General features: G+C 31.8%; 1 protein-coding gene across 2 annotated transcripts; it reads left to right on the top strand.

Moving 5' to 3' along the window:
* Positions 1–11228: 11228 nt before the first annotated feature.
* On the top strand, positions 11229–12605 carry LOC143601188 (uncharacterized). Of its 2 annotated transcripts, none has more exons than XM_077078663.1 (3): positions 11229–11987; positions 12068–12126; positions 12253–12605. In XM_077078663.1, exons 1-3 carry the CDS (start codon positions 11265–11267, stop codon positions 12326–12328), a joined length of 858 nt encoding a protein of 285 aa, XP_076934778.1. In that variant the 5' UTR covers positions 11229–11264; the 3' UTR covers positions 12329–12605. The 2 variants fall into 2 exon arrangements, with proteins under 2 accessions (XP_076934778.1, XP_076934777.1); XM_077078662.1 differs by having other exon boundaries at positions 12068–12168; positions 12253–12604.
* The last annotated feature ends 5283 nt before the right edge of the window (positions 12606–17888 follow it).

The raw sequence follows: 17888 nt of genomic DNA, 5'->3' as shown, positions 1-17888 counted from the left end.
GTTGGTGTTAGTTAAAACTGATGGTACATTTAAATTAACAATTATTTTAAACTAAATTTATTATTAAAGTTTAAACTGTGAAACCAAACTGGAACCGGGCCGCTAGTATCGATTTGGTTTCAACTTTCAATGGTTGAGTTTGGTTTTGGACGACAAAAAAATCAGTATTAAAAGTTGAACTCACGAGTTTAACTTAAAAACCATCAAAACCGACACTGAACACTCCTACGTAACATATTAATTTATTTAAAATGAAAAAAATTATAACAATATCATATCCAAATTAAAAAGAATAAAATGCTCGTTTTTATGATGTAATTTTTTTATAAAAATATTAACGTTTGAAAAGGCTATAGTCGTTTAAAAATCATGGGTGAGAAGTTAGTTTACAACTTAAATTAAAAACATAATATGGTTAAAGATGAGGGACCAAACTTGTAAATTGAATGGATTTGTGTTTAAAAAACAAGTTTACCCTTATAACACATGTACCTCATGTTTTAAGTGTTGTAAATTATTTAAAAATTTGTGTCTTAATTTGCCCTTATTTGGTGAATTATATATAGTATAGATATAGATAATAATAATAATAATAATAATAATAATAATAATAATAATAATGCGAGACGAGTTTGGGCCGGTCATGTTTAGTGGGCTTTTAGGGTTTTACCTCCTGTCATGTTTAGTGGGCTGTTAGGGTTTTACCTCGCATCTCCTTTTTTACAGCCTCTCTTTCATTTACACTACACTCATTCCTATTCCTCCACTTTTTAACACACACAGTTCTGACCACTCCTCTCCTCCTGCGTCTACAATGGCGGAAGAACTCCCTCTCTCTCTTAGAGTGTGAGGATGAGTCACTTTTGTTGATGTTTACATGACTCAACATGACTGCTAGGCTTGTAATGGATTTTATAATATGAATATAATATTAATTTTAATCAAGCATGTTTCTTTGTTACTTGTCATCTACATATTATTATATTATTTTATCATACGAGGCGAACCACTTATTGGATAAGCAGCTAGGAAGACAGCCGACCCATGCAGAAATCGTAGTTGAAATGGGCCTTTCAATTAAACGGATTCAATCTGCTGAACACGCTCCGAAACCCGCCAGATGAGTTGATGTTCCTGTAGGGTTCGATAACAACACCAGGCTCACCGTTTGTCCTTATCTTGTTTTTTTTTATAACGGGCTTATTGATTTTTAAAAATAATCTGACATATTGGTTTTTAGGACCTTATTGCACCAGAGGAGATATTAATGAACCAAAAAATGTCTGAGGATTTTGATAAGGAGTTGAATACATTAAATGAAAAAAACAAAAGGTGATCAGGTGGTGGTTCGGGCTAGAAGATTGTAAAACGCGAACATTGCAAGAGATCGGGTATGCAATGGGCGTTAGCCGTGAACGGGCCAGACAGATTGAACTGTGCGTTTCGCAAGTTAAGAAACATGGATAGAACCGATACTTTACGCCAATACTGCCTCAGTAAATTACACTTATTAGATGCAATGTGTGCAGGGAAATCTTGTCAAGTGATGGTGTTTTGCGTCGGGTTAAGTGATGGTTTTCTCTTGACTCAAACCATGACCTTGTTGCTAGATGAGCATATGCAGGTTATTGAAAGACTGGGCTCTGTTATTTCTCAGGATGTTTGGTTCGTTATTCATGCATACAAGCGAAATGATGTAATTTAGTTCCTTTTCACCCAATCAACTTCATTGAAAATATCACAGTTTATTTATTATAATGACAATGGTTTGCTTAATTTCATGTACCGAGTTAGTGTGAATTATTATTATATGTGAAATTTGAGCTTGGTTTAGAAAGGGACAACAAAGGATATGTATAAATGTCGAAAGCTACAAACATCCTCAAATTGTAATTCTGGTGGTATATAAACACCAATTTGAAGATAAACTTATGTCAACTGTTACAAGTTTGTTATAAATTGTGACGTGGTGAATATCTTAAATTCTTCGAAGCTTTTCTCCTCTTGGAAAAAAGTTTTACATCGGACACATGCCATCACTCTCGAAAAGTGGACAGTTTGCTACACCAGGCTTATATATATATATATATATATATTCTATTTGTATAGGCTTCGGTTTATCATTAAAACAGAAACTTATATCTATTCTATAAGTTCACTAGAGTGCAAGTATCATTAAAACAGAAACTTATACAACCTGTTTACAACTCACCAACTTGTTTATGGCATGTTTAAGTATCATCAATCCGGTTGGTTTGTTTAACTAAGTGGCTTGCATGGATCGTGCTACATGATTTTAAGTGTATAGTGTTTTTTTGCACAAATATTTATAGGAGTCGTGCCCGGATTATCAATTCAACGTGTTTATAGAGAACTCATCAACACAAGACGATCGACAACTTAACGTGCAAGAAGGACGTGCAGATAATGAACATGCATATGCCATACACTTAAACTAATTAGATAGAATTGTTATATGTAAACACAATTTGTACTTTATTTATGTACTAGAAAGACACAAGAACTGTGGGATATCTGTACTGTATATGATGTGTTTCTAACATCATATATTTACATACTCTTCTAATTTTACCACGTATGTTTATCTTGTTATGCCAAAAGAGAGGTGTGAATTAAAAGAAAATGAATATCAGGTATTGTAATAAAATTATTTATGCTTTGTGATACTACTTTAAGTTTAATCTAATGACAAAGGTGTATGACATTTAACCAAAATGTCATGGATTCTAATCTTACTTGAAACATGAAGTAAAATAAGAGTCATTCCAGGCTGAAGTCTGGACCGAATGGTAAAGGCTCTTGCTTTAAGGATTGAAGATCAAGGTTCAAACCATTAACTTGACATACGAATAGATTATTTCTTACACGAGGGCCAAAAAGAAAGCTTTCGTTAAGATAATTCGCCCATACAATAGAACAAGGAGAGCAATCAACAGTAGTTTACAAATGGAAGTAGGGATAAATGGATGAGTATGTTGTTTTTTGAAAAGAAAATTATAAAATAAGAATAAGTAAAATATATTAGTCATTAAAGAAAATCACAAAACAAGTAAAGGATAATTGTATGATATCAACAGGATAAACTATGGACTTTTTAATTTCCATGTATCCATCACTCCTATTCTGTGAGGATTAATAATTTTAAAAGAAATTATTGATAAATATCAAATAAAACTCTAAAACAAAAAAATTTTAAATGATTATTCTAAAATATATAGATAAATATTGAATATTGGTGCCATAATAAGCTCTCATTCTTAGAATACCCATTTAAGTAATTATTTAGAAGGTAATGACAATTATTATTTGTTGTTGTGGTGGTCAATCAAGCATCCTTTTAAAGTTTAATAATTTGTTGCACTTAATTTCGAATGAGCATCAGTGAGCAGTTTTTGGTTCTTTTTTTTTGGCAGCTTAATTAATGTTTTGCCATGTATAGCTTTTAGAAGATAAATAATGCTTAATTAATGTTTTGTCATATTTGGTTTAAAGTTTTTTTTTAGTGAGTGGTTTAAGCAACTTTTTTCACCAAAAAAAATATATATGTTAATTTCTTTTAAATCATACATGATTTTTAACATACTAAATTATGTTAACGATTTAGTAGCATTAGCATCGCTACCGGCCAAATTCAATGGTTCAATGCTGTATCACGAAAATTTTTTTAATATGTTAGTAGTATTTTAGCGTTAACGAACTTGTTTATTTTTTTGTTTAGTTCTAGTGTCATATGGCTATCGATCGGATTCGCGTCAACTAGCAGTCACATTGTGTGCGTTTTACCAACCGACTACACGTCTTCTTAGACATGTTTGTTTTATAAGTCTATTCGATTGTCAACACTATTCTAGCCATTTACTAAATTTCTTTTTTGGTTTGTCGTCGCCGTAACGCATCTAACCAATACCGACCGAACACGTGTTTTGCACCGTCGCAACTTGGCGATCTATTACCTAGTTCTTGTTAAAATTAATGGGCAATGCAACATATGAAAATTTATAATATAATAATGGGATTACTCCATAGAATAATAACCAACTTTGAAAATTGTTCTAATCAAGTCACTGATAAAAACTTTTGTTCCAATCAGGTCACTGAACTTTTATTTTTGTTTCAATTCTAGATATTTTACCTGAATAGCATGTAATCTCCCAATAAAATATGTGAAAAGCTTCTTGCTTTAATTTTTGAAAACCCTCCTAAAATATTTATATTCTTGCCAAAACTCCATCTTTGTTTAACTGATGTAATGATTAATCTGCTCAACAGGGCCGGCCGGGAGGGTGTGCGAGCCGCACCTTCGGCTGGGGCACATAATTTTCGGGGGCCAAAACTTTTATATATGTATATATCTTTTTCGGTAAAGGTTCTCGGGTCAATCGACAACGTCCATTGATCGATTCGTTCGTTAATTTTGATGTTTAAAACTTGCCGGAGAAAACGTTCATCGGGAAACTTTAGCCGGAAATCAAGTTTAAAACTTCCGACGGTAATTTGAAGCTGATGACTCAACTTTCAAGAAATGACAGAAATGACCCTTGATCTTTATTTCCTATATTTACACACTCAGTCCTTTTAGTTTTCCTTTAGTTATACCTCATCTTTAACTTAATAACTTTTATTTTAACAACATACCAAATCCTTTAAACAAGTTAAAAAAAAATTAAGTTTATATTAAAATAACTATATTAATTAATTCTCATAAATTTTGTATGCATAAATCGTATAAGCATCAATTTTACGCTTTCGAAAATTAGGGTATTACATTAATATTATATATTTTTTATGTTTATTGTTATAACATTAATTGTTGTTTATAAAAAAAATAGTTTGTATATTTCGTTATTTGTTAAGGCTTGTGGGCCTTTTTATTTCGGATCGGCCGAGGTATTAAAAATCTCGGAGACGCCCCTGCTGTTCAATACTTACTGTTTTGAATATGATATTAAAGTTACAGGTGGATCATTGCAAATCAAACCCTTATGCACACTTGAATTTGTTTCAGTTAGCAATTGTTCACGTAAAAGGATGTTAATAATTATTCATCCATTCCAAAAAATTGACATGAAGTGATTAAATTGACACAAAGTAAGGAAAAAATGTTTAATGCAGCACATTCACAAAACTTTGTAGCTAACTTTATGGAAAAAGGAATGAATAAAAAAGTGTGTTTTGTTTATATTTTTTATGTTTTTAAATCAAAACGACCTTGATGGTTTTGCATCCAAGCTTAGATGTATAACAACACAGTATTCACTTTATATGTTATTTTAGTATAATACAAAAAAATATCAACATATTATGATTCATCCTACCAACAATGCAGAGCCAGCTCAATCTTTGTGAAGATCTAAAACGAACTTGGAAAATAGGCCCTTTTCTTTCATTCATTCATTGTTCTCGACCAAAAAAAAATTAAATGTTCTCTAAAACAACATACCTATTTTGTCTCATTATCCAACCAACAAAAAATAAATAGATTACAAAAAAAAAAAAAAATTTGTGTGTGAACATAAATCCGTAAAAATAACATAAAAGTATTATTAATACAAGAGCATCCGATTTATTATGGCCCGACCAACATGCTTATTTTTGTTTATAAATAGGGTTATTAGGGATTTTGTTTACTCAGTTGATTATTTTTAGTATAAGAATTTGTAAGCTTTAAACTTGTCTACCGAGTATTTCGGTTTGGGTTATTTTAATAATGGTCAATTATTTTTAAGCCATTTAAGTAAAGCTTTACAATCACCATTGTACAATAATATTTAGCTGAGCCATATATCCTTTATTTGGTCTAATATTTTATCAAATGGCACTCATATCTTTTAATATCTAACTCTTAAGTATTTTATTAAAATAAATTAATCATTTAAAAACTTACATAACTTATCCATGTATCACATCAAAACACCAGAATTTTAACATGTTTTTTCTTATAATATTTAATTTAAAAAGAAATGTTTCTTGATGATGTCCTTCTACAATATTTGTTTTAAAATTTTAATATAACATTCCATTGTTAATTTACCTTTTAATGACTTATACAAAATATTAATCTTAATAAATTAGATAAAAAAGTCAATGCTTTAAATTCTATACTTAATCTTATTTTTAATTTAAACTATAAGCTACATTTAACACTTTAATTCTTGAAAATCTTTCACTTTCCGACTATAATTATAACTTCTATTATATTCTAAAAACAAATTATAATAATAGCATAATCAAAAGCTTAGAAACTAATTTTTATAAAATTTTACTATCCTACATTTTTTTATTAAAATTGGTTTATTTCACATCAAAAACAAATGTTAATGTTATAAGTTTTGGACAACCATCCAACAACGATAATTTTCATTGTCGGCCATGCGATATTACTTGGTCATGTGCATCAAATCTAATAAATACCTTTAAAAAAAATACAATGTGAATATGTTCAAAATATATGACGATCGCTACTATCCAAAACCTATAATGGTTTCATGTTGTTTGGGATATTTTGTTATTTTGAAAAATTGAAGCTGGTTTTTATATTTAAGATAATGTTTTTATGTTTTAAACTACATTTTCAATTTTGTGGATTAGTATTGTTTTAAACTCTTAGTATCCGGTGTTTTGCTTATATATATAGGATTAGGATCATGTGAAAACTATTTTAAAATTTAGAACTTTGAGAATCATTTTAGACCACAAAAAAAAAACACAAAAAAAATAATAAAAAAACCAAAAAGTTATTTTTTATCCCGGCTTCATAATTTTTTTTTAATAAAATATCGGTTTAGCAAAATTATACACATATGGATAATACTTATTTTTTAAATTTTATACATATTATTCTTTATACACGTATGTACAATTAGGATAAATGATAATTTACATATGTGTAAATTATGTAAATCGAGATTAATTACAAATATACATATGTGTATAATTAGGTGATTTTTTTTTATGAAATCGGGAGGAAAAATAATTATTTTTGTTGTTTTACTTTTAAAAATTTTGGTTTTTTCCGTCTTATAGTTTTGTTAAATATTTTTAAAATGCTTTTTTGTGACTCAAAATGATTATCAAAGTTCTCAAATAGTTTTCGTTTTATATATATTGAAGGTTAAACATATTAATTTATATTATTTTATAATATAATATATTTATTTAAACTTCATGTATTATTTATTTAAGTATTTGTGTGAGTTGTATCAATCTTTTTCTTAAACACTATTCTTCTTAAAAATATAAATCACTATGTCAAATTAATAATATTATTAAATGATTTATTAGTAACAATCGTGTGTTATTAGAAATAAAAGTTAAACATTATATATAAAGAAAGTTGTTAGAGATTTATGTCGAACTTTTTAAATTTAAACTGAGATAGATTCAATATTCTAATATTTAGTGAAGAGATAAATACAAATGTTGTATATGAAGAAATTTTTAAAAATTAATAAAAATTTATCATCTAATTTTCTTTTTATTTTTTATTTTATAAAATAAATTATTTTATTCACATATTCATATTCTATATATTACAATTACAAACTTTCTTTTGCTCCTAGGATTGTATCTATGCATTTAGGCTTGTAAGTTTATCCTGTATATTCAGGGGGTGTTTGGGATTCCTTATTTTACCTCCTTATAACTTTTCATTAAGTTAATAAGTTACAACACTATAACTTATGAAATTTTTCCTCTCACAATATAAGCAAATCTTAAACACCATATTACTTTTCAAAAAGTTAATAAGTTATAAGTTGGTGAAAATAAGCAATCCCAAACACCCCTCAATGAATGTCATCTTTAAGTGATGAGACACACCCATAAAGCCTGTCACCATTTCTACGTGTTTCTCATTGACACTTTCTTCTTTATCCAGGATTTCAGAAAAGGTGAAAAACCGCCTCCTAAATAGAATCGATGGTCCTCCGAGTTTCAATGCAAGTTCTTCGAAATCTTCAGACGTCTAGGGCAATTCAAATGTCACATGATGGTGAAGCCATTTTCGGTTCAATCACTCAATAGCAACACCGTTGGAATCAACGAATCACCCATCCATTATCTCAACGTAAGCTTCTTAGGACATCCAAACTATGATTAATTAGACTCCTATTTGTGTGCATTTGTGTTTACATGTGTTAATTGTTCTTTATAATTTGTCAATATAAATAACAGGGCAAGATTAATCGATGGGTCATTCTAGTTGTGGACGCTAAGGTAAGCATCATGCTTTAGTGTTTTCACAAATGATTTTGAAATGCTATTTAATGTTTTTTTTAACCAAAGTTGTGTTTTAGGAATATTGCAGGTGCCTCCAATAAATAGTACTATGAACACTCAAATCTAATGAAAAGGTAATCTTGATGAATTTAATCTGTTCATATCTAATTTGGATATGAAGTAAGAAAAATACATGTATTTATGTTATTTTAAGAGTGCTCATAAGGTGTTTGATGAAATGCTTATAATTTATTCCAACATAATTAGGCAAAGCTTGACTTGAAGGAGTTGCTTTAGCGAACTTCACAAAGGTATTGTTTTTTTCATAGAATTTCCAAATTAGTTGTTAACCCACACAATACCTATGTTTCAAGTAAACTTAGGCATTGATAGTGGCTGTAAAATAAGTGAACTTAGGTGAGCTTTGGTACCTCATTTTGTGAGTTTAGTCGTCGTCATTTGGTACCACATTTTGTGGCTTACTGCCCACTCTTACTAAAGTCTATATCTGAGACATCTTTGTGAGCTTCTATTTGTTATTTGCTTAATAGAAGTTACATGAGTGGTTAGTGATGTTCCTTTTGGTGTATACTTGGTGGTGTAATTTTAGATTAGTTATTTGCTAAATCTCTATTAATAAGGGTTTTTTTTTGTTGGACATTAGAGAAAAACGTTTGCTGAAGTATGATTTCAAGATATATATGATAGTAGTTAATGAGTCAATAGTAATAAGTAAGAATTTTGTTCGTATTGACTTTACTTAATAGAATCTCAATCTATTAATAGTTCAGTTGATTAATATCATGGGCTAACTTATAATTTTTTGAATTTCTATTTATTATATTTTATGTAGGTATCACAGCTTTCATTTGGGTCTTAATATTTTGACTAATTGCAGGTTAAAACAACTAGAGATTGAACTTTGCCGGCGATACATTTCAGATTGTAATCCTAAGTATCTGGACACATTAAGGCTCTCACTTTATAAACAGATTTTTTTGTTTCAAACTGTTACAGGTGTTGTTGGTATCGGCCATAAATAATGATTATGGTTTATTATTTTTGAGCCTATGATGTTAAATAAAAATATTTAAACTAGAAATGATTTGCATCTTGGCCGGCTACCTAAAAGGCAATGTGAAATGTATAGTTTTTTATTTTCACATGACAGTCTGTTATTATGCAGCCATGGCGGGTTTATAATGTTTGTTTGATATACTAAGTAGGTGTTCTCATCTGTGTCAATCACTGCTCATTCGTTTTTTTGCAAGCTCACCTACCATTTTACTACCCAAAGGCCACGACGGGTATGTTTTACTCGAGAAAAAGGGTGATGTAATCATATTTTCAGTTTATTTTTAACAGGGCACGGTTTTTGGCCGATGCAGTTTGCTATTGAAAAGTTTATTGAGCTGTTTTGCAAGTACCTTTTAGCAAGTTTTACAGATCCAAATCATCCAAAAACATCGTATGCATGGGACTAGACACTGTATTATTTGGATCTTTTAACTTTGGGTTTGTGTCATTTTTAGAAGCTATGATGATCTGACTCGAGAAGGTTCGATTAACTTTCAATCACCGATATATGAGCTTCGGTTACGATTTCAACGTTGCTGGGGATAAAAATACTAGTATTCATTTAATACCAAATTAGTAAGTATTTCATATTATTTTGTATTTTATTAATACATTTACTTAACCCGTGTATACAAATATATTTAACCTAGTACATACATATTATAAATGCATTCTGATTATAATTATAACTATATATAATTTACAAGTTTGGTGCCGCAAGTGGCTTATTGAGTCACTTTGCGGCACCAAATTGGTCGGTGAATTTTGTATTTTTTTTAGTTTAGTTATCACTGGACACTGATCAAACATTAATTTTTTTAGTTTCGGTACCATAACAAATCTGAAAGAAACCGGCCGAGTTCGCGGGGACTTGCGGCTGTATTTAAAGCCCATGACCGACAACGCTACCGCCCCCCCCCCCCCCCAAATTGGCCGTTGGTCCACCTAAAGTTTTTTATTTTTTTCGTTTTTAGTTCCAGTACCGTAAGGTACGTAATCAAAACCGACCAAAATTCGTGTCAAGTTACCGCCTCAATGCTCGGGACCGACAACGCTTTGGTTTTACCACCGCTTGGGTTTGCCAACCAACTAGACATCGTCTTAAATATTTTGTTTTTTTATATGTTAATGCTTTTATATGTTAATTTTGACGAATTAATATTTTGGGTTTAAACCCTTAAATTTTACCAATGGTGTCTATATTGTTACGAACGCAGCTGGTACTGATCGAATTTATGTCGACTCATGGTCGTAACGTTCGGGTTTTACTAACGCCCAGGTTTCAACGTATGGGTTTTACCAGCTGTCCCGGCGCAACGCGCCGGGATGAAAATCTAGTTAGATATATCGAAGAAGAAAGAAATCAAAGATGGCAACAGCCGGTATTATTATTACTTAGGCCAAACGTACTGGGCGGCATTTGAGGGCGATGAGGGGCTAGAACACCCCCCCCCCCGGCGATTTTAGGGCGAATTGGGGCGGGGGGCGAGAACTTTTTGTCGCCTGGAAGAAGGCGAATTGTGTGTGTGGGGCCGGCATGTATGCATATGTGTGTTATATATACATATATATTATTATATTACTATTTGTAGCCCCTACACCATTACACCTAAAAACAAATTCTCACATCTTGCTGATTGGGCGCCACACGACGTAAAACGCCCTAATTTATAGCCCCTTCACTACAAATAGTATGCCAAGTAAGATTAATCAAAAGAAGACAGAACTTTAACGTTTCCATCCACGTGGACCGAGAACTACACGTGTCTCACTTCAGCAACAACGTGGCGTCCAATGATGATACATCGTCACAGTCACACCACCTGTCCCCACATCTAGAAATTTCATCTCATCTCCTAAACCACCCTATATATATTCTCGTAACATTTTAAATCAAACTATATTAATAATTACGAAATCAAATATATATACATACACTCTTCATTAAAATGGCTTCACAACAGGATCAAGATGTTAGGCGAAAGGAACTAAGGGCGGAGGAGGTCGCCCGTACCGCGGCCGATGAGCTTCGAGACATCAACAAACAAAGAAGTGATCAAACACGACCCGATGAGACCCGTCCGGGTCCGGGTCTCATCGGCAGCATATTCCAATCCGTTACGGGAACTCTAGGTGGCGCTAAAGACATAGTTACTGGGAAAACTCACGAAGCCACCGAAAAGGCGAGTATCGTCAGCAGAGAAGCCGCAGAACGAGAAAGACAAGACACCGAAGCCGCAGCCAGGAAAGCGGACGAGTGGAAACATTATACGAGTGAAAAGGGTAATGAAGCGGCCAACAAAACTGCCGAATACAAAGACTCGGCCGCTCAGAAAACAAGCGAAGTCGCCAACAAAACCGCACAAAAGGCGAAGGAGGCTAAGGATGCGACAATGGGGAAAATGAAGGAGACCGCAGAAGCAACTGCTGAGAAAGATTACACGGTTGATAAGGCGACCGAGGCGAAAGATTACACCGCTAATAAGGCGAATGAAGCTAAGGAGAGGATGGGGGAGTATAAAGACTACACTGCTGACAGAGCCAAAGAAGCCAAGGATTACACAGCTGATAAGTCAAAAGGCAAGGATAATGCTGTTGGTAAATTAAGTGAACTCAAGGATAAGGCTATGGACTTTCTGTCTGGTGGCAAGAAAGAGACTGATTTTGCCAAGGTTAGTCTGCTTCTTTAATTTATTTTATTTATTTTCTAAAGTTTATAATAATTTTACAAATATTATTATTGAAAATGTAGGATGTATCGGAGGAAGAGGCAAGGAGGACGTTGGAGACGATTCATTTAAAAAATAAAGGGTATGAAGCAAAGGGTACTAACTTGAATGCTACTACCCTAGGGTATGATATATAGTTACTATTTTTATATATATTGTAGCATTGTAATTGTTATTATTATTTGTGTTAATAATATATATAGTGTAGTGGAAGGCCTGGTGAGGATGTGATGGCATCCCGTTTTGAAGGTGGATCCGGTGAAGGAGACCGCGGAGGCGTTTAGGAAAGCGGATCAGTTTAGTGGGCAGACATTTAATGATGTTGGAAGTATGGTTGATGATGCTGATCAAGGGAGCCGGGGTGGTGTGTACCGTGTGCAACTCGAGCGTGAAAAGAAGTAAAGAAGATTGGTGAGGCTTTGTTAGTGTGTGTTGGATGTTTGTTTTTGTTTTATGTGAAGAAATCGATCGTATTTTGATGTATGTGCACGTAAAAGGTTTTATGCTAATGAATGTTTTTAATAATATACTAAATCGGGTTCGTTTTCATAGCTCGGTTTGCTGTTTACTGTTTATCTACCGTATCACTTGACTGTTTTATCCACGTATGAGTTATCGTGGAGGAGGGGACTTTGCCTTCCTATTCTTCTTTTATTTATAAAGTCATTCTAAGTAAAAAAAAAAAAGTAAAAAAAGTGTAATCTTGCTAGTGTTTCCCGACTTAGGTTTAGTTTAGGTAATAAGGACAAAAGGATGCGAAGGTTCCAAATTTATATTTATCCAGGTTAAAATTGTGAGGAAAAATGAATTTTTTGGTTAAGTTGTGAGGAAAAAGTGAGAATAAAAATTGTGTATTTTTGTGTTTCCGGATTTGGGTCTGGTATTGACCCACAATTAATGTGAAAAAATGTAGAAAAAATGTAGGGTCTTGCAAGCGAATCTTTATTAGGGGTCAGAAGTGGCCTCGGCCCCCTGTTTGTTTTTGTGTGTTTTTTTGCGTAGTAGTGTAAAATTACTCATTTTCGGCCGAAAAATTTTATACGTAGTGTAAGTTTAGCCTTTTTTGGCCGAAAATTTGAGTCCGGCCCCCCTCGTTTGTGAAATTTTGTATACATTTTGAGCTCCTCGGTGTCTCAGTCTAAACTTCGTCACTACAGGGGGTCTTTCAAATCTATACTCTTTTATGTATAAATTGATGTGAAAAAGAACGAAGGACATGGGGGGTCTTTCAAATCTATATTTATAATTTGTGATTTGGGTCATTTCTACTAGGGTGCCAGACCCACAATATATGTGAGAACGAACACCGGACATGAAGGGTTTTCCAAATCTATATTTAGATTGGGTTAATTGTGTTTTGGGTTGTATCTGTTTGGTTAAATTTGTCTTTTGGGTCATTCCTACTAGGAGAATGTTTGGCATTTAAGATTTAACCTCATTAACATTTTGTTCCAGAGTTTTATTTAAAGAGAGAAAAGAAAATAAATGAAAGTAGAAGAGAAAGGAAAGGAAAAGATGTGATTTTGTTTGTGTTCCCAGTTTAATGGAATGGAAAGAAAAGTTTACATATTATGTGTTCCCTAGTTGAGAGAAAAAGAAAGAAAAGTTACAACTTTACCATTATACCCCTAGTTTACTTCCAAGTGCCCAATACTCGTTTCTCTAAACCATCTTTACCTTTGTGGTCACAGAGTAGTCTCCATATTTTAACATGTTGAAATCTTATTCTTCCTTCACTCGACAAATAAATTTAACCAAAGTTTAACACATGTGTTGTCGCGCGGGCCTAGTGTGTGTATTTAGTATTTCTGATATGCTCTTATCTGCAATGAGCATGAATTTGACCTCATATAAATAAGACAAGGGCAGTTTTTTGACATTTTGAACTAATAAAATTAGTTAACAAATAATTTATTTCCTTGAAATTAATTGAAGTTATACTTGAACAAATGAAACAAGCTTATCTATCACTCAGCATGTGGATTTTTGGCACTAATCTGTTCAACTTTAATCATATAATAACATCAGTTGGAACAATAATCAAACACAAAGACTTACAAAATGTAAAGTGTGTAGGCCTAAACGAGTATAATAGAAAATTTAAGAGAAAACGAGCATACTTGCGTTTATGAATTGTGCTGCAAATGTACTAGAGGAGCTGAACCACGGATCCTTTACGAACGGCGGCGATTTTGACTGGTTTTTAAGCTGAGTGGCGACTAGTGAGCATTTCTTGCTGAGTGGATACATAATCAGAGAGCAGTAAACGATACCTTTCCTGTGCAGAGCCGATGATTTGATTTATATTACCTGTAGCAACAGTTTCAAGTTCATGTCTCCTGCAAGAGTCGATGGAATCGGGTTAGAAGTCAAATTCACATGCATTTTGAAAAGGAATTCTGGAGCAAAAAATTGTTTCGCACAATTGTTTTGGAGGATTTGATGATGATTACAGCTGATTTAGGTGAGAAGAACGATAGAGAGAAAGATTCATCTTAGCTATGTAACAACTCGGGTTTTCATATTATGTATTAATTACCGATACCCGACCCTTTTTTGTTTTCGGATAATTTAATCAATTATGTAAATTATATTTCCCTTTTCTTTATCTAAAATTTTCTCAACTTTGTTAAATATACAAAATTTACCCTAAACTCAAATTTTATCCTAATATGTATCCATCTCTAAAGTGGAGGGACCTTTTAGCAAGATCGGTTTTCAGCATTCATCAAAAGCCTTAACATAATTTTTAACGAAACTAATTGGATTAAACGAATAAGGATTCTAGGGTTCATAGTTAATTTGTAGGTTTATTTCAGTTATGGTATTTAATGTTTAGTTTTCATTCAAGAACCAATTGATGTCTTAGCTCAGTTGGTTGTTTGGTGGCGTGTTTAACAGCGAGCCGGCCAGGGGCGCGGGTTCGATCCCTGCCCAGCCCACTTTTGTTTCTTTCTATTTTAATTTATTTTGTTGTTTGATTTAAGGTAACTTTTTTATTTAAACTACAATTAATAATAAACACAAATTAATATTATTTTTATGTAACCGACATCTTGGAGTTTATGTTTTGTCAAATCTCGCTAAAATCTTTGGTTTACGTATATATACATATACATATTCATATATATATGTGTATATATCTATGTATGTATTATAAACATATTTTTATAATAATAATTTTTCATAATTTAATTAAAAACCCGACACCAATATTGGTGTTTTCTTTGTCATTGAACAACTTTATAATATTGCTTATTAACTTCATATTAACTTCATATATATATAAATATATATTTTATATGTATATGTACCATCCTTTAAAAGTTATAAAAATTGTATTTTAAATGTATTAATTATATTTATAAAGATAGATTTTCGTTAAATGGTCCAAAGTATATATATATATATATATATATATATATATATATATATGTATGTATGTATTTATGTATTATGATTATTGGTAATCAATAAAACTAATGATTCTAACTATATAAATAACTCAATCAAATCTATAATATTATAATTCCAAATCATAATTCAAACCACACCGAAATCTTAATTCAGTAAAAGGTGCTACATCTTTTATAATTAATTATTATTATTATTATTTAAATAGGAACCCTCCTTGACAGTATATCCCGAAGGATTTTTCTTCCTCATCATCATCCTCATTTATATTTTCGTTCATCCGATCAGGTGAGTAATCACTCCCCTATTTTACTTGTTTTCAAATGTTTTGGGGACACTTGCGTACCATTTATCAAGCTATTTACTTTATTATTTCTTAAACGCAAACTGTGATATTTGTGTTGTGTATCAATTGAATGACTGTTTGTTACTTGCTTACTTGAATCGCATTCGGAGAGGTCCAACATAATCTCATTTATAGTATGATCATACGACCGTCGTAGTGGCCGGAGCCCGATCGCATTGGCAATGGTTTCACCGACACCTCATTTTTGGTAACCAATGCCCATTCGCATGTCCACGGTTTAGCCATTTCTTTATGGTTGATTGTTTATGTACGTGCTATGGTTTAATTGTTTATACTCACAGATAACAGTTTTGCCTATTTTTATTCACTTATATCATTATATAATTATTACCATTTTTGTTTGTGTCAAAACTGGTGATCTATTCACTCAACATGTGTTGTTGACAAACATATATTTTGTACGAATTTGCAGGTTATAGATTTGGATTGCTTATCGAACTGAAGCTCACGTAGAGATGACTTTAGGATAAAACATATACAAGAATAGTTGGTTCTGTATTTGTAATTTTTTTTATTTTGTTGTATATAAATGTTTGATAATAAATAAATTAATTAGATATTGTCGCTTTATAATCCCATGATAGTAACCTCGAGAGCTGTGACAATCAGATCACGCCCCGACATTTACGTCGTAGGTTGGGGTGTGACAAGCTAGATGAGGGCAGAATGGTAATTGTAATCATTTTCTTTTCTTTTCTTTTCCATCTGATTCTCTCCAATTTGGAAAGAAAACAAATACACTCAATTTTCACACCTTTTTCCTTTCCTTTCTTTAAAAAAAACTATGGAACACCCTTTCCTCCTTCATTTCTTTCCCTTTCTTTTCCTTTCTCTCTAAAATTAACTCCGGAACATAGTGTAAGAGGCATGGCCAAGAGGTTTCTTTGAATCAAACGACAAGGTTTGTTTGATGAAATTATTATGAGGTTTTTTAAGTGATCAAAATTTGCCATTAAGATGTTTGATAATTATTAAGAGTTTTTTTTAAGTTAATCAAACGCTATCTTAAACCGATCTTTAGCCAACAAACCCAACATAATATAACTATTCTTTACATCCCCTTTGATCATTTATTTTCTTAGTTCATTTTGTGGTTTGGTGCAGTGTTGAGCCAAAACCAAATTTAAAAACCAAAACTTTAGTTTTGTGGAGATTTGAAACCGTTAGTTTTCGATTTTTTGTTTCGGTTTGGTTTTGACATTTTCAGTTTTTGTCATTTGAGCTTAAAAATTTTAAGCCGAAAAGAAAGTTGGCCGGAAATAATGAATTTGTGTATAAATAATTTGTTAATTGTTAATTGTTAATTAGCAGACTATTATATGTGTGGGGCTGTTTTTATAATTTAGAAAGTGATTTAGAGTCTTGTAAGTAAAGAGTTTTTATATTTTAGAAAACATAGTGATTTTTCTGTATAATTTGAAAAGTTACTGATCACTTCCTATAATTTTTTAATATATTTTGAAAGTGGTTGTAAGTGAAGGAAAGAGAACTGATAATTATAATGGTATAAAAAAATATTATTTAATTGAAAAACATATTAAAAATATAGTATATTTTAGTATAATTTTAAATTTAGAGATACTAAATAAGATGAAAATGCTCTAAATATAGAAATTGAAGGACCTCAAACCAAAGGAACATAGCCCTAAACAAAACCAAACAAAGCCCAACATACAAGGCTACTATCTAAGCACAAAACAAAAAAACACAAAAACATGTCCAACAGTAAAAAGAATTATACTAAAGTTGTATAACTAATCAAACCTAGAGGCGAAAATGACACTAATTATAGTAAAGCCGATAGATTACCAGGTTAATATGAATACCGGGATTGAATCTGTGTTAATAGGGCACATAGCAAACGCAAGTCAACAGCTTTGACTATGCTTCTTGTTTTCTTTTCAACTATGAGTAACTCATTAGAGGACAAAATTTCATAAGAAAAAAACTAACAAGTTTGCAAGTTTTATAACTCATAACTCGAAAATGCAAAGAAGCAAATACGTAAGTGATTTGTACACCTAACACCATACACACGCTTTACATAATAGAGGACACAATAA

This window comes from Bidens hawaiensis, unplaced genomic scaffold (assembly GCF_021521415.1).
Source record: "Bidens hawaiensis isolate Kalapana, Puna unplaced genomic scaffold, B.hawaiensis_p1.1 tig00055845_1, whole genome shotgun sequence".
Lineage (NCBI taxonomy): Eukaryota > Viridiplantae > Streptophyta > Magnoliopsida > Asterales > Asteraceae > Bidens > Bidens hawaiensis.
Note: the sequence above shows the minus strand (reverse complement) of the source record. Positions and strands in the feature narration are given on the sequence as shown.